This window comes from Geospiza fortis, unplaced genomic scaffold, assembly GCF_000277835.1.
Source record: "Geospiza fortis unplaced genomic scaffold, GeoFor_1.0 scaffold121, whole genome shotgun sequence".
Classification (NCBI taxonomy): Eukaryota; Metazoa; Chordata; class Aves; order Passeriformes; family Thraupidae; genus Geospiza; species Geospiza fortis.
In genome coordinates, this window is record NW_005054346.1 from 860,913 (window position 1) to 883,837 (window position 22,925).

Below are 22,925 nucleotides of genomic sequence, written 5' to 3' on the forward strand. Positions count from 1 at the left end.
GCGGCCGGGACAGCCGCGGGACGGGCGGAGCACCGGGAGGGAGGGAGGACAGCAGCGGGAAAGGGGCCCTGCCGCAGCCCGGCTGCCGAGCAGAGCGGGGTCCCGGGCGGCGCCGAGGGCAGCGGCGCTTTCCGCGCGTTCTGCCGCGCCGGAGGAGAGCGGCGCTCAATTATAAATCACTGGGTGCAGCATTAATTTTGGCCGTAATTCAGGTTGGGGTTTGTAGGCTTCCCACAAAACAGATGTTAGGAGGTTCTGTTTATTGTGATCAGCCAGGTTTGGGGATTCTCCTGTTTGATTTCCTCTAGCGCTAATGGTTCGGCAGATAGGAGTAACGTGATGGGGAGATGTTAAATGGGGGATGGAAAGAGGCACGTACGGTACGAAAGCAGCAGATCTTGTTGAAAGAGACATGAGAGCGTGAGAAAAATAATAAAGAAAATTGGGAGGAAGAATGCCTGACAGAGATTTTGACAGTGCTTTCTGAAGCAGGAAATCCTTTCGCTTAATATGTTTAAAGTTTCCAAACACCAAGGAAAACATGCAGCTCCCCACAGGAGAACTTTTCAAGATGACTGAATAAACATCTACACAACTGAAATATCTGACGTTTATTGACATTTTAGGTGGCTTATTCAGAACGGTGATCTTAGAACAAGGAAGTTAAAGACATTCTGAAGTCTTGTTACATTTACATCTTCCTTTTGAGCAACCAAGACCCACCAAACATTCTCTTGGTGTTTCAAACACCAAGAGGAAAGACCGGTCTTTACAGTGCAAGATTGATTCTGGAAAAATAAGGTGTTAGTGCACTTAAAAATGCTTCTTTCAAGGTGGTTGGGGTTTGGTGTGGTTTTCTTTCTTCTGTAAGCAAACATTCAAAACTGAGGTAAGCGGAAGAGATAAAAGCTTTCCGGGAAAAATAATGATAGTGTGTTTCGTGTAGTTTGTTTAAATTTAAAAATGAGCACCGGGGGAAATTTGGAATAAGAAGTGGAAATGTGGTGTAGTGTATCATTGGAAGTTTTTAACATTAGATACCATGTATAAAGATTATTTTATTTTCCAACCCATACTGAGATGGTTCGCAAAGCATCTGCCGGAACGCAGACTACTGTTTTGGGGTGTCAAATAAATGACTAGTATTGATATGGATATGCATTGGTAAAAGTACATTGGTATAAGCGTGTGCAAGCCCATTACAGAATTTCAGGTGTATAAATACGTATGCACACAGCGTTTTCATGTTGCTCCCAAACCTATGACATGCAGTTTTTAGCCAAGCACCTCGCTGCTGTCAGAGTTTTCCCAAGGCCTGGAAGGGTCTGGAAATGAGCAGCCATCCCCGCTCAGCAGTTCTGCGCAGTGACAGACGGCTTGAGTCATGCTTCACCTTAGGAGATAAAAAGAATGAGTAATCATTTTGTTTGAATTGCAATAAGTATGAAATATTTCTCAGGAGCCAAAAAATATCTTGGAAAAGCAGAAAGACATTCTTAAATGGCTGGTCATAATAGGAGCATTGTCACATTGTAGTATTTCTTTCTTGAGGGGAAGAAAGTGTTGGGATTTCAAAATGTTTCATTCATGAGTGTATGAGATGAGCACACAGGATAGCACTTCAGAAGAATTTAAACTGGCAATTAAAAATTTAATAACTGCAATTACTTGCTTTTGCTTTAATAAGTACAATTTGTCTTTGATGTGAATATCCAATGGAAAAGCCCAGCCCCTTGGAGGCCAGCAATATATGATTATTGGAAGAGTGAAAGCATTACCAAGTTTCCTGGGTTGCCAGCAAGGTGCCTTTCTGCAGCCAGTTTGCATTTTAGTTTTGTAACATTTTGGCTGTTGAAGCCATTATGTCAGTAGATACTGACTGCATTGCACTTTTAGAGAGGTAAAGAGTGCTGTTGGGAAAAAAGTCCCTTTCCCTCCCTCCCTCCCTCCACCCCTTCCTAAAAATGACAGATTTTTTTTTTCCCTAAGAAGGAACACCCTCATTTGAAAACTACCATTGTCTTTGAAATTTGCTTCTTTAAAGTAGAACTGTATTTTAAGAGAAAACGTGTGTGCTGGCTATAGTTTTCTGGGTTAAATTCTTTTTTTCACTTTGAAAATTTCTTTTCAGCTGGAAAAATGTTTTAAATTATAGCCATTAAAAAAATTGCTCCTAGCAAGCAAAAATACTGTGGAAAACCTGTAATTTAGACAAGTACCTACATTTTATTTGCTCTGTGCTGCTGAAATTTAGAATCTCTTCCCATTTACAGTTTACTTTTCACAGAACATTATTAACTTTTTGGCTTCATACATGATCTTCTGTCAGATGCTTTTGATTTGTAATTTAGCAAAGTATAATAAACAGTGCAAAAGTCATGAATTTTCCTCTGCATCCTGAGCTCTGTGGTAGGGAAAATGTGATAAAATGTGTACCTTAAGTCTTGTTTGATGATCTCTCAAAGCAAGTTTGCCTTCTGGAAATAATTTCTGGGGTTGAAGAGCATGGTATTAACAGATTTAATGTGGCTATTCAGTGGATTGGTGAAGTACTATGTGAGGTTTAACAAAATGAGAGAGACAAATTGAACATCAACAAAACCTACATCTGTGAAGAATTATAAATTTAATTAGAAAAAAGGGCAAACTTAAAAGACCTCATTAACTAATCAGAATTTGATGTTACTGATTTAAGATTCTTAAATGGATGAATTTTAAGTAGCTTTGCTATCACTGTCCTTTTTTTCTCGCCATGTACTACATAGTGCCCAATCTGCAGTCTGTATTAGGGAGAAAGATGTGAATGTTACTGAGAAAAATCAAATTATACAGAGTAATGTTTTTGAAGTATTAAGAAGAACATGTATGCCATTTAGCCTATAAGGCATTTTTAGTTTAAGCAGAGCATTGACTATGAAGGGGGTGTGACAGCTCCTTTATTTTTTTTTTTTTAATGTGACCCATTTCTGTCCAGATAAGGCCAAGCATTTGGGTTTTTTTCCCCCTACTTTTTATTTGATATGTGAGTTATGTTGCCAAACTTCAATTACCCAGAAACCTGTTGACAAAATGGGAATATATGAGAGAAAGCACAAGCACACACCACCCAGAAATGTTTTTATTCTATGAATTGACTGGTCGTCATAAGTGTGGTTCCTTACTACGTTGTAATTTTGTACTGCACATAAAAAACTGAAAGCATGTGAAGTGTAGCATTTTGTAAACTGTAACTAATTTCAGTCACATCTGTGTCTAATTGTTGTCTGCATTCGCATTCTTGAGAGTAGATTTATTTTTCCTGGACCACTCTGTGGATTCAGCTGACCAGCCTAAGTGAGGATTAGTTGTTTTAAAGTTATTTTGATTAAAGAGTCATTTTTAAATTTGGTAACGTGCAACACATGGTTTAAATAATCCTTGAGACACAAAGGAATATATCTAAAGTATGTCTAATGAAAATGAAAATTGTGGATATGAACTTTCACAAATCATGGAGTGTTGGAGGACATTTAAGGTATATATTTAATTCACTGTGAATGAGCTGGTTATTTTTTTTGCCCTGTCCCACAAATACATTAATGAGATCTTTCTTGCTATGCACATACATGGACATGTATATATGCATATGATGTATATATTTTCAAATGTACAGAAGTTGCTATTTTTGTAAAAATTTGGTACTTAAAATAGTGAGGATTACATTTTTTTAAATTTGAATCAAGTATTAATAATTGTGTAGTGCATGTTGGAAAATATCGGTTTGTTAAAGCATCCATTTGAAAAAGGAAGTTTTTTCTATTATAAAAGATGGGTTTTAAAAGATCCTGTGCAAGAGGGAGTGAAGATAGCTCTGCAGGCAAACTTAGTTCTCACCTATAATTTTTTCCAGGTGTTTAGAAGTAACAGCAGAAGCATATCCTAAGGCACTCTGCAGCAGTTTCTAGGGTAAAGAACTAAGGAGGAAAAAAATTCCTTAAACCAAAATGCAGAGTTTTGACTCTATCTGCAAGTCTAGTTTGATTTGGCATGCAGCAATGTATTGAAAAGCATGTTATGCAGTACTTTAAGTACCCAGTTATAAAAAGATTGATGTTCTTCAGCATGCATTATTGCATGCTTCTTGACATCATTTGTAATGTTCTTCCTTGCCTGACTGCCCCTAGCAGTTGTTTACTCTTGCTAGTAGTAATTCTGTCTGTGATTAAAAATAACAAAAAACCCACCCTACAGACACATAAGTAGGATTTGCTTGGATGATTTTTATGGCACTTAAAATGCCTCATCTCCCTTGTCTTTGCTCTGAGATCATTTAAGAGATGTCAGTTCAGGTTGAATGGAAACGCACAAGAAAGATCCTCACTGCAGACATTGGGAGGATATATACCTTGCCCAGAGAAGCTTTCGTGTGCTTTTAAGCTAACAGTGTCTAGGAGTATATTTCCACCTGAATTTTATCACCTGCTGACAATTGTTACTGCCTAAAGTTTGTTAGTAAAGCAACAGAGTTTTTCTGATGGAATATGAAAACTATTACTCACCTGAGTTATAAAAGGAATCATTTGATTAAACTAAAAAAATGTTGGTGGGCTTTCCAGTGGAAAAAGATTCCTTTTCTACATGAGCGACCTCAGAGCTAAATTCTACAGCCTCCTCAGCCAGAAGTGTCCTTTTAAGTAATTTTACCAGAAATCTCATTAGCAACTGCAATTTTTAGGAGTAAGACTATGCAATAACATGTGGAGTTTTTATTTTAATTTGACATGGCTGGAGATGGGCTTCTTTTAGAGGTGGTGCTGTCAGGCTGTGTGCTATATAGTGAAGGTCTTTACCATAGGTAGACTAGCCCCTTGTTATTCTCTATTCTCCCTTGTTATCCCTCCTCCCCAAAAAATACCATCAGCATCTCCAGCTCGCCTTTGGGGTGAACTTGACTGGTGGGTTCCCTGTGGCCCAGGCACAGAGGAAGGATGGCGAGGAGCAAAGGAAGAAGAAAGCCAGTGTGATGAGGGCAAGGATCTGTCAGGACCGAAGGAGGAAGGAGGGATGAGAGGAGCGGAGGATGCTGCGGGGCTCGGGGCAGGAGCAACTGGTGCTGCCCTTGGCGGGGTTACCTTTGCGGAGTGCGGGCAGAGCCGAGCCGAGCCGTGCCGGGGGAGGAGTGCTGAGCCCCTGTGCAGCTGTCACGGGCCCCTGATGAATCACTATCCCGTCACTTGGCTGCCGTCCCCTGGCGCGGGGAGGAGGGAGAGAGACCTGCCGGGGAAACAACAGTTGAGCCTTCAATTTAAAGACAATATGCCTTTCAGGGGCACCGCACCCTCCTCCTCTCCCTTTGGATTTAAAGGACAGAATTGTCATCCGTAGTGATATCCTTTCTTTAAATTAAGGCCTCGTAGTAAAGTGGAGTAATAGACGCTTCTGTTTGTTTCCCTGGTTTACAGGTGCAGAAGTCCCAAACCAGTTCAGATGTTGCTGTTTCCTCAAGCTGCAGGTAAGGATTTGACCAAAAAAATGCTAATTTTTTGCGAGCCTTATATTGTTGGGGATTTTTTTTTAAACTTCAAGTGATAAGTAAAATATTTATTCTTGTTTCTCACTTAAGCAGATGAGTAAGTGCTGGAGCGTAGCCTTTACGTGTGTGCAAGCAAGTCTGTAAACCATGAGCACGTAACTTTTCCACTAAATTGTTTGAGTTTATATTCGATGCAGGCGTTTTGAACTCATTGCAGTATCATCTTCTTCTTTTTGTGTAGCATATTTTCAGTAAAGAAATATTAAATGAAGGATCTACGTTTAGAATCTGTGATAAAACTTCAGTTAAAATACAAAAGCTTTGTACCTGAAATGATCCTTGGAATATTTATACCATTACTGCAGGAGTAATTTTATATATAATTTTAATAGTCTTTAAAAGAGCCTAAGCATTACTTTTAAACTGAAAAATTACTAGTTCAAATGCCTTGGAGGCACAGTAACCTATGAAGTTTCTACTGGGAGCAATTACTTTGAATGAGTACGTCAAATAACAATATCAAAAGTTTTAGGTATAAAGGAACAGAAGGGTAGGGAACTTCAGTGATAAGCCCCAAAACCAACCAAGGGATATGTCATGGTGGTGATGGCTGTTGTCCTGTTAATATAGGGCCATTGAAAGCACAAATCTTAAATATTCAGCTGCTTTTGTGCCGCTTAAACGTTTAATTTTTGCTTTAGCTGGGAATTGCTCTTTCCTCATTTTGAGTGAGCGACAGCTGCTGAGGTACAGCAGAGTGCTCAGGCACACCAGTGCCTGCATGGACTCTCTGTGTGTCGGGCAGATCCCTTCCCAGTTGGGCACGCTTTATGTAATCCACAAAGCAAACAAGTGAGCAGACATAATAATGTTTTAATGCTGCATTTGTTTCAAAGGAAACAGAGGAACAATTAAGTAGTTTGCCAGAGTAAACACATACATCAGGAATATCTCATTCCCTGTCAGTAGATGATAGGTTTCCACAATTGCTTCAAGTGTTTTATTTGTTTTGGAGGCCCATTATATTGCCACTGAGTGGTAAATCTTGAAAAAGCTGAGTGTTAATTTGTTTTTAAGAGAATATATGTCTTCATATGTTGGGGATTCCATCTTCGTACGTATTTTAAAAATATGAGATTACATCAAATTTTAAAGTGCAGTGCTTGGAATCTAGGTTTTATTTAATTACAAGCTGCAAAAATAATTAAAGTAGCTGGCCACTCATGTTTGGGGCTACGACATGAGTTAAGCACTGGAAAAGATCAAGTTGGGAAAAGTAGTTAATTTTTTACTAAGTGTTTCTGGGATGTTGATAAATAGCAGGCTGCATCTCATAAAGGCAGTTCCTCTGTAATTCATGTTGACTTATGTCACTAAAACAGGTTGCATCTTGTTTTCAGGTCTATGGAAATGCAGGATCTAGCCAGCCCACACAGACGACTAAGTGGTAGTAGTGAATCCCCCAGTGGTCCAAAACTTGATAACTCCCATATAAATAATAATTCCATGACACCCAATGGCACAGAAGGTGAGCCAGACTTTTTTTTTTCCCAGTATTTCATAATTTGTTTTTTTTTCTCCTTTTTATCTTTGGTGTTCTCACAGTCAGCGTGCTATATAATGTTTTACTATTTTAGGTGTTCTGTGTTTATTCATATGTTACATAAAGGCAATGTTCAATGTTTATCAGTAGTTACTATTATCAAGTTTCAGCAATAGCTTTCATTACAGGTTTATGTTTCTTTCATGGAGTTTGAGTGGACTGAGCAGGTAGTATGTGCAGAGCTTAAATTAAAAAAAAAGTCAAAAAACTGAAAAATAAGTTTCATGATGAGAGAAAAGAAGTAGGTGTTTACAATTGCCATAGTACAAAATGTAATTTTTCAGCCTTTTTTGCTATTTTGGTATTTCTTTATGTCTCACTTTTTGTAAGCTCCTAAGGCTATGAGAATTTTGTCAAGCAGGCTAATAAAACTGAGTGTTGAAAGTTCCTCAGGCTAGCTTGCTGCTCTGATGGAGTGACCAAAATTCAAACAGGTGTAGTAATTCAATGGGGTAAACTGATACCTATTTCTCAAGAAGCAGTCAGGCAGTTGATAAGTTATGTTTGTTCTCAGTAGAATACTAACAACAGAACAACCTAACAGCTTTGGCAGTAATATAATACATCTATAATACATATAATAATACATATAATGAAACACAGAAGGGTTTATGCAATGAGCAGCAAAAAATGCTCTTTCCTGTAGCATTTCTATGGCAATAGTGGAAAGATCATATGGGACATTTAACTGGCTGTGTGAACAGAGACTTAATACGTTACTGGAAGACAGAGTCATGCAGGTTCAGTATTGCTCTTCAGCATAAATGTATAGGTAAACTGCTACAACTGTTGCAGCAAAGATATGAATTTTTTTCCCTGGGTTGTAGTAGTGCTGTCAAACTCTTTAGGATTATGGACATGCATTTTTCCAGGAAAGGCACATGTCAATCAAACAGATGTTGTCCCCCCCGCTCCAATTCCCCACATATCTTTGTTATTCATTGTAATTGGAGTCCTTGGTAGTGGGGACAGTTTATGGGTTATCAGATTAACAGGGACTTGTGCCAGACTTGTGTGTAATTTACTTTTTGCTATTGCTGTAAAAGTATTGCTTCAATCAAATATTAAGCCGTAAAAAAAACCAAACCCTTTTAAAAGGATAAATAAAGTGCTTACTGTGCTCATGGAGTTTAAGCAGGAAAATATTTTATGTCCATAAATTAATCTTCTTCCTTTAAAATATACAAATATGTTATTATATTTTTATATCATATTGCCAGGTATATACCACTTTTGGTACAGGATAAAATTGCCCTTTCAAATTGAAATTCCTTTAGCTCACAGAAGCCTTTGTTGTAAACTTCATGAGCTTTTGTACCTTCTATACAACTTGAAGGTTCTTTTGTAGCAAAAAAAAATTAGGGAGTGTTTCTTGAAACATTGAAAGATATTCATCATCTGACTTGACTTTTTGTTCGACATGTAGTGCTGTGTGCATCCACTCTGAGAAATGCTTATTATTACTTCCTGAGGAAATGAGGTATATGTTGTATCTATTAATGCACTGACCTCAGGTAGAAAATCATTTTGGAAATAGTATCTCAACTTCTAGGTAGGTATCAGAGTTTTTTGAAGGAAGTCAATTAAACCATGGTAACTTACTTGTCTGACACTACAACTTTCCAGTTTAAAAGAATTTTGAGTGAACTCTACCCAGAAAGGTCTAACTTGCATTAGATGTTTTCCTCCTGAGATGAAGCCAAACAGTTTTCTTTTGTTTGCCCTTTTCCCTCAGGTGACATGACCCTCCTCAGCACTGCAGACTGGCTGCTCAGCCCTAGCACACAGAGCCCTGCAGGTTTGGGTGCTGCAGGCATGGGCACTCAGCATGTGATTTTGGATGTTGTTCCAAAAGTGTCCTGAGAGACAGCTTGTGCTTGGCGATTCTGCTCTGAGCTCTCTAATTTGAAAATTCCTGTCTCTGATTGCTCTTAAGTGACAAAGAATGAAAAGTTTTTCAAAGAAACTAGTAGAATAATTTATTTCTGAACGAGATGTGTGCCAAGAGACAAAATTTGTGAGTGAAGCAGATGCCTAAGAGTCTGAAGGTGGAATTTTTACAGCTTATCTGTTTTATCTTGAGAAAATGTTTTGTTAGGCTCCTTGAGCTGCTTAAAAGACTTAAGAAGGAGTGGAGTGAATGAAGCAAAAGTTTCCTATTTTTTTTTTAATGAAAGTTGAAGTTAAATTATTTTTTCTGGGATTCTTGAAGCAGAATCCTGCTGAGCCAGAAGTGGCTGATTGTAAGGATGTGGTTGTAAGGGCTCGCTGAACAACTCTTTCTAGATGCTGCAGTGTGGTTTGCTTGTTTGTTGCACATGGAGTGGAGATGTGGGTTGTTGAACCTTCACATGTCAAATATAATATGTGAAACCAACTTCTACCATGCACAGATTCTCACTAATGTGAAAGAGCCCTCCTTCCCTAGCATAGGAGATCGTTATGTGACTGAGAAGAAGGGCCTCTAGGTATTTGCATGTTATAAATATCTTGTAAAGATATGTTAAATTTGATTTGACTATGGGTGTGATTTTGACAGGTTTCCATACCCTGAAGCACAGGATATGTTCACTAGATGAGGGGAGGGGAAGAAGAAAGAAGAAGGAAAAAAAAAACCTGTCCCAAAGTGAAATGGCTGCATTTCAAACAAATGTTCATTAATTCCTCTAAGGCACATTTTCAGACTTGTCTTCTATTGATGTTTTTCTGGAAGAGGATGTGGTTGGAAGGTAGCTCACTTTGTTCGCTAATATTTTTAGCTTCATACTTAGCTGTAAGTTTTCAAAGCACTGAATGGGGATTTAGTTGTGCGATTGAGTCTGAATTTAATCTCTACATGCAGCTTATATATAATAACTCTTTGTGTGCTTAAATTCACTTTGAGAGAGCAAAATTCTTCTCTTGGCCAGGCAGCATGGTCTTCAGTGACGGGGAAGTAACAAGGAAATTATAGACCTTGACCAGACAGAAGTTTCCCAGGATCAAATGCAGAGGACTAAAATGTCTGGCTAAAGGCACTCAGAAAAATCAGGCCTAGTATGCCAAGGTGATGCTGACTATATAAATACTACAGTATTTGAGGTTTTCCTGCTCTCTTTAAGTAAATTTCCACAGCATACTCTCTATTGTAGAAAAGAGTAGGCACTGGACACCATAAAAATTATGGCCTTGTATAACTTGCCTAAGAAAATCTCTTTAAAAATTATTGGAGTAGGGATCAAAATGTTCATAGTTTTGCCTTATCTCTAATCTTCCTTTGCCAGTGAATTGCCATGGTGGGTTGATACTGAAGGAGTTAAAGGAACAATAACAACAGAAGCTCATAAAATTGCCATTCATTAAGTTTTATCAGACAGCTGGTGGCTATTCTAACACAGTGCCCACTTTGGTGGATACCCTTTAGAGGGGAAAGGCCGTGAGTAATCAGTAAACTTGAAAGGAGTAGGAAATCTGTTTTCCATGGCAGACAACTGCATCCAGTTTCTGCCTATGGTGATCTTTACTTTTATCTTAAGAATGTAAATCAAATCTGATGGATGGCATTGAGTGAGAAACAGAAGCCTGTGGCCCGTCATGATGAGGTTTATGCAACTGAAATGGAAAAGAATAGATGAGAACTGGGAGAAGGAGCTGTTATTTTCTGAGCAACTTCATTCATTTAAGCAGTACAGACCTGCTACTGCCCTTTTATTTGAGTGTTCATGAAGGAAGGAGGGAAGGCATTGTCATATCAAGTGAGAAGGGAAAATGGATAACAAATTGAAGATCAGATTTTCAAAGATACATAGGAAGGGAGGCTTCAAAGGGAGTTGGACATCAAAAATCCTTTGGAAAAAAATGATTCTCACTCTTTAAGTACCTGCTGCAACATGAGAATGAGATCTGACACAAAGGCAGTCAAAGCTCTCCACTATGAGACTATCTGATTTGTGGCCATTAAAAAGGTTGTTTTAAGTCTGGTGAACATAAATCCAGCTTCGGGATTTCAAAAGGCAGCACTGTGTGGTATGTTTGCTGTCAAGTTGCAGTATTACAGAATGGGGAAGAAATTGTTTTCAGTATTTCCTAAAGTAATGGGGGAGTAAGATGTTAAAATCTATAGAGGGGATAGAGCTGGTCGTTGTTATGGCGTGTGATGTAGATTTCTCTAAATAAATTATATTTCTATAAATTATATTTCTTTAAGTTCTAGCAATACTTTGTAGTGCTCAAAATAGTCTTTCAGTATTACAATTCAGCAATTCTCATTTGCAGTGAATGATTTTTAATTTATTCGTATTTTTTTACAATTTTTGGGTTTTTGTGTGCTTTGGGATGCAAAGTGGTGATGGTAATCAGGCAAAATTATGCTTCTTTTGGTGATTCTGGTTGGATTCCAGTACCTTTTAATTTCTCATTTCTGGAGTTCATTAATTATGTATGCTGAAATTTCTATACTTGTGTTTGCACTAAGGAGCTTGATGGTATGAAACTTGTAATTGATACCTCTGTATTTAGACATCCTGAAAGAATAGCGTACTAAAGGTAGATGTAGTATTTCCCTTTTAGAAGGGTATTAGCATCAACAGCTGCGGATGCTGACTTTAATCATCCCAGAAGAGTGCAAGGGGACCGTTGTTTGGCCAGAGGGAAAAACTGCAGGGGTCCTGGGCTCCCAAAAGCAAGCTGGGGGTCTCTAGAGGCTAGTAGGAACCTTCCACTTGATGTCACTTCTGGAGGATAAAAATCAGATACAGCTGATTTATGTGAAGGCAAGGGGCTTACTTGAACTATCCTTTCTTCCCTGCTCTTCACCTTTTTTTCCTTGCTGTATTACACTGGCTTCCTTCCAGACTCTGTCTTACCTTTTATTCTCCTGCTTCACCAAGAGTCTCTCTGTCCTGAGCACATGTAGCATAATGCTCTATTATTCCTCTTTCATAGGCACTTGGCCAGTGAAATGACTTGTCCACTTCTCTGCTGACTCAGTTGAGCAACTCCTGTTGCAAGGTCTTGGGGAGGAGACTGGCTAATAAATATTTATTTACTTGCTGTCTTTTCTATATGTATGTGCTTCCATTTTTGACAGAGTCTCCATTTCAGTTTCCTCCATAAGTTTTTCCTGATAGAAAGGACTTCCTTTAAGTGATGACTTAATAGCAATACTGGTTTCCACAGGCATTTGAGGTAAACAAAATACTCCAAATGACAAATTACTTAAAAAAAAAAAGAAAGGAAAATCTTAGAAGCATCATTATTCTAATATAATTTATTTTTGAAAGCTTCTTATATAGATGTTCACAACACATGCTGTTTCAGACAGTGGATGAAGTGTGGTAGAGTGAGAGCATCCTCTGAGTGTGCCCAAGGGCCCCGGAGTGGTTATGCACAGGCTGTGGGGTTTCAAGGGCCTGTGAGGATATCCACTTCTTTTCTCAAAGCCAGCCACAGCGCATCGTTCCAGGGGTGGTTTCTTTCCAGTGGGAGCAGCTTGTTATGCACGTGTGTGTACAGTTGTGTGATTCCATACAAAAATGTCAAATGAAGTGTCATTTGTCATATGCCTGGCCAGTAATACATGAGATGAGAAGGAGATCCAGCCCCACCTGTCACTGTGCACCTGCAGAAGGAACAGAAGTAGAACATCTTAGTCAAAGATCACACCCTTAATAGGGTAGTGTTTGAAGAGCCTTAGCAACTTCAGACTTGTGGCTTGATGATGTAGCATTTGCATTTGCACCTTATAATCTTCTGATGGATTTTGCTTGTCCCAAGTAGATAAAAAAAGTATGAAACTTGGTTACATTTCAGGGTTAGCCATGTCATTTGACCCCTGGTCAGTGAGTGAACCACCTGTGTCACCAGATTCGATGAAACAAGCTAGGGAATTTGCTGCTGCTGGTGCTGGCTGGAGGGGAACAGAAGCTAGCACTATCTCTCTTTGTCCAGGTGAATTTGGCTTTAAGCCTCTCAGTCCTGGAGTTCAGACACTGGCCAAATGTAGAGCATATTATTTCCCATTTATGAAAAGTCCCACCTGCTTTGTCATTGTGCTTCTGTCTTCATGAGATAGTCTCGTGTCTTGTGCGCTAAATGGCGGAGCAGGCTTGACTTCTCCATGCTGCTCTCCTGTTCACGTGAAGACCTCCATGTTCCCAGAAGGTAGTGAAGACAACTTTCTTTGCCCTTAATGACTGGGCCTGTGATGTTTTGTGGTCATTTTGTCTGGCTTTGCTTAAAGAATATGAACACTGTTTGGGAACACTGCAAAATGTTGAACATGTGCATGGTCAGATTCCCAGTTGAAAAAAGGAAAATGAAAAGAAAAGGAAAGAGAATAGTCCGTGACACTTTTAAAAGGATTGGTTTTGGATATATATGCTCCTTCCATTTGCAGGGGAGAGATACAAACATTTGGTATAATTGGACATGTGAGTGTGAAGGGATAAGAACCTTAGTTTGACTCAGATACACTCATCTCCCAGCTGCAGTGAATTTTAACCCACGACTGTACTTGTCAGATAAAAATCCAGGTAGAATCTTGCTTAGCAGCTACAAATACTGTCCAGCTCTGTCTCTATCCAGATGTTTTTGAATTTTCTTTCTGATTTTGCACTGTAGCAGTGACACCATTTCTTTGTAAATTTAAGGGTTTTACTGCTAGATGAGGAGGTACGGGGTTGTTAAAGCCCTTTCACCTTAAATGCATAAGAGGAAGATGAGAGTCTTGGGGGTGTATGTGGTAAAACGTAAATGTTAGCCACAGCCCAAATACTGGAGGAGTTTTGAAGCCTCTCACATCAGAGGAGGGGAAAGCAGGGAACAGTCTGGGCTTGAACTAGAATGTGCTGCTTTGAGCAGGGACTTTTTTGAAACCCATACAAAAATTTAGGCTGGAAATTACCTTCTGGTAGTTTCCAGACAATAAGATTCAGGAAGAGTTTTCTTTGAGAAGCAGTAACAAGTCTATCAGGCTTCATGGTCAGAAGCTCATGATTTGATAATCTGTGATAGACAGAGACAATAATATCCTGGATAGGAATTAGTATAATTGAGTAACCTGTAACCTTTTTATAATTGCAAGATTCTTCACTACAAACAAAGGGCTGTTTGAATAAAATAATGGAAAACATAATCAGCTTAGAGGTTCACGGTAGAATTCTTGTCTTGTTGTCAGTAAAAATTATCTTTATGCTTCTAGGTGAACTTTGGGCTTCTATAGTGAGTACAGAAACAGGATGATGTCAAGCAAAAAAGTGTGCGAATAGCAATTGATTATACATTAAGTACTTAATCAAGATTTACATGGTGTTTAGTTACTACTATTATTTGAAGATGCCAGCTAAAATAGGGCAAGAGATTGTGGTTTTATGTATGTCTATAAACAAACTAACTACCACACCTTGTTGAGTCTCTTGTAGCCCATGAACACTGAGAGCTGTCAGCCAAGAATAATTTAATTTTGCCCACTTTTCTGTAAAATACAAAGAATATAACATCATAGTGTTAATTCAATCTTGAAACTGCAAAATCAAAACCTATTTAATGTCAGGCATGTTTGCAACATTTCTATTCTGATTTAATGTATGTGGCATAGCTGTTAACAAAGATGAGTTCAGTAGAGCAAGACTTATATGTATTTAATGTAATAAAAGCAATTTTTAAAAGATATTTTAAAACCTTACTTTTTGCATGCTTGAAGGTGCAAATCTTTATGAGGTATTCCTACAACTTCTGTGCTAGGAGTAGCCAAATATTAGGTCTCAAAATCCATATTTAAAATAGCCAGCATCTCATTCCTCATAACAGTCTTTACTGATATATATACCAGGAACTGCATGACAAGCTGTGAACTCAGAAAGTTGTTACTTGGCCAATGAACCACATAAACTTGTGGGTTCTGGTCTGGAGTTCTCTCTCAATAGAATTCAGAAACTGCCATGTCAGTCATTTTTAACCACCTTTTGCTGTACAGCTGAGAAAACAGGGCACATTGCACTTGCAGTCCCTGAGTTCCTTTAGAAGAAAAATGTTAACAATCTATATAACATTAGATTTGCAGTTGTGACATCTCTGATTTTTTTTGCTTTTTTTTCTCCAAGCTAGCATTTGTGCTATTATCTGCTACTCCTATTTTTTCTACTCTTCCATGTGTTTTCTTACACAGTTTCTTTTTAAGTATTTTTAGAATCTCACAAATTACTAGAAGCAAAAAATAAGGGGAAAAAAATCTCTTTGTTTACATAGTTTCTTAAACTCCTTGATATACAAATCAAATCTCAATCAGTGGTTGTAAATAAACACTGACTTTTTGCAGCAGGTTAAGACATTAGTCTGCTTGTTGAACTTCTTATTGATAATCTCATATGTGAGTGATTTGGGTGGCACTAAAACTTAGTAGTACATTGCTAAATCAGGGTCTGTCTCTAGAATTCAAGTCTGATAATTCTGCACCTCTGTAAAGGTCAGTTTTGATAAAGGAGCAGCAGGAAGGGGAACTTTTCCTGTGTCACTTTCCACAGTTTTTACCACAACTGAGCATGGTGTTGGCTGGTCCTGGCAAGCTTGCAATGTATGTTGTCTAGATGTGGCAATATTCCCACTCGTGTCCCAGTCTCATCTTGTGAAAGCTTAGGACATGTTGCAGAAATGTTAATTGCCATGGAAAATGTGAAGAGCTGTACTCCAGAGCACCCATAAGCAGCATGTGGCAGGGCCAGATCTGTGCCCAGCCAAAGCCTGGCTTCCTTGGACAGCTCCATGTGTCTCTTTTCATAGATATGGATGACTCATGTGCTGCTGGGATAGACTGTGAGGCTTGTATTCTTAGGCAGTGCCTTTGCAGTTCTTTTTCCCTGTTATTCTGGGGTGAAAGATGCTCCAGGGCAGTTGAGTTTTGCCTTGGACAAAGAGACCTTCATTTGCAGTAAGAGTACATGTAAATATTTCCAACAGGTAAACCCATGGTTATTCTTCTCAGTTTATTTCTTTGTATAGGAAGATTTCATCCTCTTAAAAGTGCTTAGGCTGATAGAAGGAAATATGCAGCAATTTTCAAGCATTTTAAAGTGCTTGGAGAATGGAGAGTTTTTCAGTACCTATTCATCTTTATCAAATTCCCAGCTATCTTTGGCACAAAGATTCATTAAGGTTGTGGTTGTTTCTAAAGACAGCATTCTAGGGCATATTCTTTATCACCCAAGTAATGGGCATCCAGATCCAGGGATCCAGGAATAATGGGAACATCTTTTCTTATACCCTGGGGTTTTTTTTATATTCAGGGGATAGAACAGCCAAGAGAGAAAACATAAAGTTTTTAGGAAAAATTGGTGAGCACCTCAGTCAGCAACTAGAATTCCTTCCCATGAAGATGGCACTGCATTGTATTTCATATTTTTCCTGTATCTTTAAAAATAGTATGTGTAGTAAACAGCATTCAGTTTTAAACTATGTTGCACAGAAGTATCGCTCATTAGTCATAGAAACAGAATTACATTTTGACAATGTTTTTCTGAAAATTGTATCTTAAACGAGGATCCAAATAGGTGCTCAGAGGCTCATCCAACCTGTCCTTGAACATTTCAAGCGATGGGGCAGCCACAGCTCTTCTGGGCAACCTGTTCCCGTGCTTCACTGCCCTCAAAGTAAAGGATTTCCTCCTGATACCCAATCTAAATCTACTGTCTTTCCCTTTGAATCCATTCTCCCTTTTCCTGACACTACATGTTCTTGCAAAAGGTCTTCATTTTTCTTGTGGGCTCCCTTCAGGTACTGGAAAGCCACAATTAGATCACCCAAAACCTTTTCTAGGTTTAACAGTCCCAAATGTCTTAGCGTTTCCTTGAAGAGGAGGTGCTCCACACCTCCAATCATCTTGGTGTCCTTCCTCCAGACTTGCTCCAACAGGTCCATGTCCTTCCTGCGCTGGATGCAGCTCTCCCAGTAGTGTCTCAGAGAGCAGAGCAGGAGGCAAAATCCCCTCCCCTGCCCTGCTGGCTGTGCTGCTTTTGATGCAGCCCAGGATGCAGTTTGGCTTTCTGGGCTGGAAATGGACATTTCCATCTCTCACCTTGCTTCTCATCCTCCAGAAATCCCAAGTCCTTTTCAGAAGGGCTGCTTTTTACTTAGAACAACTGACACTATACTTCTCTATACTGTGTGAGGCAGTTCAGCATAGTCCTTGGACTACCAATTTGCAGTGATCCAAAAAATGGAGAATATGGAATATTGTTTCTGCAATGGAGAAGAGTTTGGAGAAAGCACATACCGAAAAATTCCACCCTTTACTCCAGGTTAGGTGGATCTGTCTTATCTTCCTCTGTTTTCCCCCACCACAGATACCAGCTATAGAGGAAAACATCTTTCATTGTTATTCCCAAAGTAAAATTGCATTATGGAAATTAGGTTCAGAAGACTTGCAGATTCTGGGGAAACTTGGAGTAGTCTATGTGAGAAGTATGAGTCTGACTGTAAAATGTAGCTGTGATAAAATTTTAAGAAAAGGCAGAAGATAATGTAGATCCTATAATTTTTCATATCTAGGTTGACAAACTGTAGAAAATGCTGTAAAAGTGTTTCTGAAAAATTACTTGTGATAGACACTCTGCAATAAATATTTCATTGTATCTGTGTGTTAGACCTTCAGCGTTTAGTCATTAAATGGATGGTGAATAACTTACATGCTGTGTTTTTAAGAAATACCTTTGTAATACAGTTAGAGTTCAAATCCTGAGTGCACTTTTGGAGTGAACCTCATGGCCACCTTTTCTTACCACAGTAATTCCCCTTAGGGAGTCTCTTGGACTTCACTTGTTTCAAAAAAGCTGCTTTGCAGAAGTGCAGCTAATGTTCTCAAGCTGAATAAATGCTCTCAAAAATGCCCAGCCTCTGGACACTGGGCCCTCTGCCCCAACCATTTCACTTCATGAAACTTTCCTAAATGGACTGCATTGCTTGTTAATGCAGACACAGCAGAGTTTTGTGTGCAGCTAAGCATTGACCTCCCAAGTCAGCAGGCAGAAATCCCGCATGAGAGTCAAAAGAAAATACTGGACGATTAGTAAAATCTTGAGAGATTTCTTACAAATCCCATGGAGGAGGCTTGGTGAAGGAAATCAAACATGCAGAAATAAGAATGTGGACTGGCAATGAAAGGAAAGATCTTCTGTTGAAAGAGGGAAGTCCCTCTGCCTCACCATTTTCAAACTTGGTACCAAAGGTTTCTGCTAGGGATGGTTGTAATTCCTGAACACACATGTATAGACAAACTGTATAGGGAGTAGCTATTGGTGCCTATTTTGCTGAGTCAGCCCCATCCTTGCTCTTTGGATCAGGATACTGTCCTGATCTTAACATTACAGACTTTGCACTGGACTGACAGAAAGGGAAATTGTTTATTTACTTCAGGTTTTATTAGAAGTCATCAATTGGTTATTGATTATAGATCAGCATGAGACAGGCAATAATGTCTTGGTCTCTTTTACTCTCAGACAGCTGTGTTACGTTGCGGGTGCAGAGGGATAAAATATAAAAGCATTCTTTGAAGTATTTGGTGAGGACTGTGTCCTCTTTTTTTATTCAGGGTTGTTGAGTATAAAGTTGGTTTTCATTTTGAGAGGAGAAATCCACCACAAGAAAAGTGTTTTACTTCATCACAAACCCTTAATTTTTCTCTGGAAAATTATTTAATTGGAAGCAAGATTTAAATAGCAAAAATAATTTAAAAATTATTTCCTCTTTTGTCTTATTCAATTTGCTGTCTTTCAAGCCTGTAAATGCTGTGTGACCTGATCTAAATGTGGATCCTTATTGTTGGGTCTGTAGGATTAAGAGGAATCAGGACAGGTGCAGAGAGTTGCATGGGGACTTCTGGTTTGTTACAGTGGCTTTTATTCCTTGGGGACAGGAATAACCCTCTTGATCATCTTATATTTATGTCTAAATAAATCATAGCTGCCAGTATTTTGCACTGTCTGTATACACAAATGCATAAAATGCAAAATATTGATAGCCATGATTTAGAACATTTTGGCAGATTTTTGCTTTATTGAGTTTGTGTTTGTGGTGATTGTGTGTGCATGCACCTGCAAGAATGTTGGGAGCATATAGAATATCTTCTGTTTATATTTCTGTAGTTAAAACAGAGCCAATGAACAGCAGTGAGATCGCTACTACTACTACCACAGACGGGTCTTTAGACAATTTCTCAGGATCAGGTAAGGAATAAACCAACGTTTTAAGCTCAGCATTTTTTTCATTTATTATTTTCTTATCCCATGTGATCTAAACCTCTGCACCCCTCTTAAAAAGCCTTTTGTACTTTCCATATTTTACTGATTTCTGTACATTTTAGTCTAAGTCAACAGGAGTTTTCCCCAAGTGAGGAGCATTACAGTATCAGGCTGATTGATATCAGGCTTATTGTCTTTGGTGGGAGTCTCACTAGGGAGTTTTCTGGCCCAGAGGAGTTATTTTTTGTTTTCTGTGAGTAAACATACATGCATCTGTGATTATTATTCTAATTGAGGAGTAGGTCTTCCTTATTTATTGTAATTTATTATTACCAAAGTATTTATTCTTTTGTCAGACTTCTTTTCTTAGAGGAAGGCATATGCATCTTAGCTTCCAGCATACAAGATACAAACACTGTGAGAACAACCTAGGGTGTTTGCTCAGTTTTGCACACCTGTGGAATTTCTATCACATTGTTTTGATTGTGCAAATCAAATCAGAAAAGGATCTAATATTATACTGTGGGATTACATTTCAGTAGTGGCAAAATTTGACATCTCACAACCAGTCAGACTCCTGGTAGCCAGCCCTTTCCTGGTCTTGTCACAGCCTCCATTTTCTGTAAAGGCTGATGAGTTTGAAAGCACCAAGCCTGAAAGCCCAAAGAAAGGTTTCTAAGGTATTTTAATGCTTTGAAAGATGAAAATACAGTGTGTACCTAATTGTAGCTACATACATCTGTGGTGATCTGAGTAAAGGTTGGAGACACTTGGCATATCTGCAGCCTCACAGGCCACAGAAGAGAAAAATTATCGGATGTAGAAGGCGCAGAAAGAGGGTCCCTGTTTCCCTCCCAGAGTGTAAAGATGATGGATTTTTCCTGTAGCTGGCCGGGAAGGGGGTAGCGGGCAAGGGGTAATTATGTGTGCCTTGTTTATTTCCAAGCACTTAGCAATAGGGCCTGTTGTTTCTCGGGCTGTCTGATCTTACAGTAGTCTCATAACCTGCTGCTGACCCTTTCCTGGCAAAGGCTCCCAAGCCCACCTTGGGACCTAGAGGAGAAGTGACACCCAGACAGTAACCAGAAGTGTAAGGGCTCCCAAAAATATCGTCCTGAGCAGAGGAGGCCAGCCGAGCTGCCGCGCTCTGAGCAGCACCCAGAGATGCTGACAGAAGCGAGCAGTGCTGGGGGAAGGCTCCGTGTCAGCTGGGGCTGCGCGGGGAGCGGCTCGCGGTGCAGCCTCCTCCTCTTACCTGTTCCACTGACTGCATCTGCACCCTGGACATCCTTCTGCAATACTGATTTGAAGGGCTGAAAGCATTTTAGACAGCAGATTAGGTGGAAGAAAATAGATGTGTAATAAGGTAATACATAGTCTGTATTAGGAATTATTTTTTTTAAAAAAGAGGCGCGTGCTCTGAAGCAGGCCATGTGTTTTCAATCGAGGCACGCATAAACCTCCTTCATAAAATGTAGGTCTTAAAAATTCTAAAAGTTAATAAAATGTTGCACTTGAGATATCAACAATCCTTTGAAAATATGAAAGGAAATGTTTCCATTAGGAAATAGGTTGTTTGCATTGAAAACGTTGCCTGCGTGCAACCAAAGAATAAACTATGGCTCAGGAATTGTACAAAGGGGCAATTTAGTATTTGAGATTTGCAATTGAGATTTTAATGTTAAGCATTCCTGTATAGTTCCTCATAAAATATTATTTTCTATCTAAGGTATCAATGATATTTGAATTTAATTAAAATCTTGTTAATACTCTGAAATTCTATTAGGAAAAATAATATTTATCTTTGGTGTGTGTATTTACACTTCTGTATGCTTTCTTTTCTCCTTGGTACAGCAATTGGAAGCAGTGGTTTCAGCCCAAGACAAACACACCAGTTCTCCCCACCACAGATTTACCCTTCCAAGTATGATATCTTTTTAAAATAATAATAGTAGTAGTAATAATAATAACTGGAATAGGCAGATTTTAACCTCATTTAAAATAATAATTGAGTCCATCTGTTAAGCTATAATTTAAACTGCAGGAGCTTCTAAGGAATTTTTTTTTTAAATGCTAAGAATGTATTTGAAAAATATTTTTAAAGTACATATTTCACTTATTCTTTTATTATTGATTTCTTATTGTTTCTTTATTATTATATTATTCTTATTATTTCTTTCTTATTTTATCTCTTAAAGTTTCCATTGTCTAGCACAGCCTATGATTATGTGTTAATGAAACAGCAGGATTATAATAAGGCTAAAAATAAGTACGTGCATGTCTGTCTAATGCAGTGTCTGTCCTATTTTCTGTCCCTTGTAATCAATAGCAGACCCTACCCACACATTCTCCCCACCCCATCCTCACAAACGATGGCTGCCTATGGGCAGACGCAGTTCCCAGCCGGAATGCAGCAAGCTACAGCCTATGCCACCTACCCCCAGCCCGGCCAGCCCTACGGAATCCCTTCCTATGGTAAGAAATCCCAGCCGTGCTCTTTTATTCCTCAGGTAAATGTACTTTAGATCAAGCCTGTGTGACCCTTAGGTTAGTGCTCAGTGGGACAGCACCAGAGCGTTTCTTGTGGAAGGCTGTTGGTTTTCTCACCTTGGAATGAGTGATGTTTAATTTATGTATTAAAGAGCTAAAAAGGTACTCAAGAAAATAAACTCATTTTGGGGTCAGGAGGAGAGGTTCATGATTAGCTTTTTGTTGGTGACATCAAAAATACAGCAGTAAAATGGGAAAAGAGATCTCAGGGTTTCCATGACACAGACCCAGCCCCTGGTGACTTGCTCAGGGCTCTGCTCCCCAGCAGTGCATGAGGTTACATTGGGATGTAAAAGTCTGAATTTCAGCTGGTACAGATTACTAGAACCCAGATGAATCTACAAGGCTGTGCTGATTTTCAGCAGGCAAAAAAAAACTGATTCAAAAATGCCTCCATCAAAAAAAAATCTCATTTTCCAATGTTTTAAAACTCCCTGGAGGTGAAAATTGAGGTAAATTGCCACTAAAGCTCCGTCTGCCTGATGAAGGAGATAGTACTAAGTAGCAAATATTTCCCAAAATATTTAATTTAAAAACAAGCTGCCATGGGTGAGACCATTTTCCTGCCAGACTGTCTGCTGGCAGACCACATAGCAGTGCAGCAGCAAGGATGCATTATTAGAAAATAGGTCTTATACTCCTCTGGGGGAATATATTAAAAATATACAATCCACATGCTTTGAGCAGTATATTTTGTAAAAATATGTTCAGATAATGTAAGTTTTATACCAAAAGGACAGAACTCACCATATAAGCTGTTCGCTTTAAAAGTATTAAAAGTTTTAAGTGCAAAACTGGTGAATCTTTCATCTTGAGGTCTGCAAATTGAAAATCCACTGGATCTCAAGTATATCCTATGGCAGATTATGGTGAACACTAGGCAAAAGAAATACATTATTTTCCCCCTTACTTTAAAATAGGTTTCTAATTATAAATTGGATGTTTCAGCTTCAGTTCGAATGAACGTATTTTAAACTTACACTGTGAGATGGGGAGTCTTGGACACACACAGACATACACAGACACAAACACACAAGAGCTCCTATTGTTG

At 38.8% G+C, this 22,925-nt stretch overlaps 1 protein-coding gene across 10 annotated transcripts in view; it reads left to right on the top strand.

The window, feature by feature from the left end:
- Window positions 1–22,925, top strand: part of EYA1 (EYA transcriptional coactivator and phosphatase 1) — a 144,816-nt gene that overhangs the window by 55,528 nt on the left and 66,363 nt on the right. For 3 of the 10 annotated variants that reach the window (XM_031058630.1, XM_031058632.1, XM_014307862.2), the window contains exons 2-7: window positions 5,442–5,491; window positions 6,913–7,040; window positions 8,851–8,913; window positions 19,229–19,309; window positions 21,179–21,248; window positions 21,654–21,799. In XM_031058630.1, coding sequence (XP_030914490.1) covers window positions 5,442–5,491; window positions 6,913–7,040; window positions 8,851–8,913; window positions 19,229–19,309; window positions 21,179–21,248; window positions 21,654–21,799 — 538 coding nt within the window. Of the gene's footprint in view, window positions 1–4,907; window positions 5,009–5,441; window positions 5,492–6,912; window positions 7,041–8,850; window positions 8,914–19,228; window positions 19,310–21,178; window positions 21,249–21,653; window positions 21,800–22,925 lie in introns of those variants that run through there. The other 7 variants (XM_031058631.1, XM_031058633.1, XM_014307859.2 and 4 more) reach the window with 4 other exon arrangements.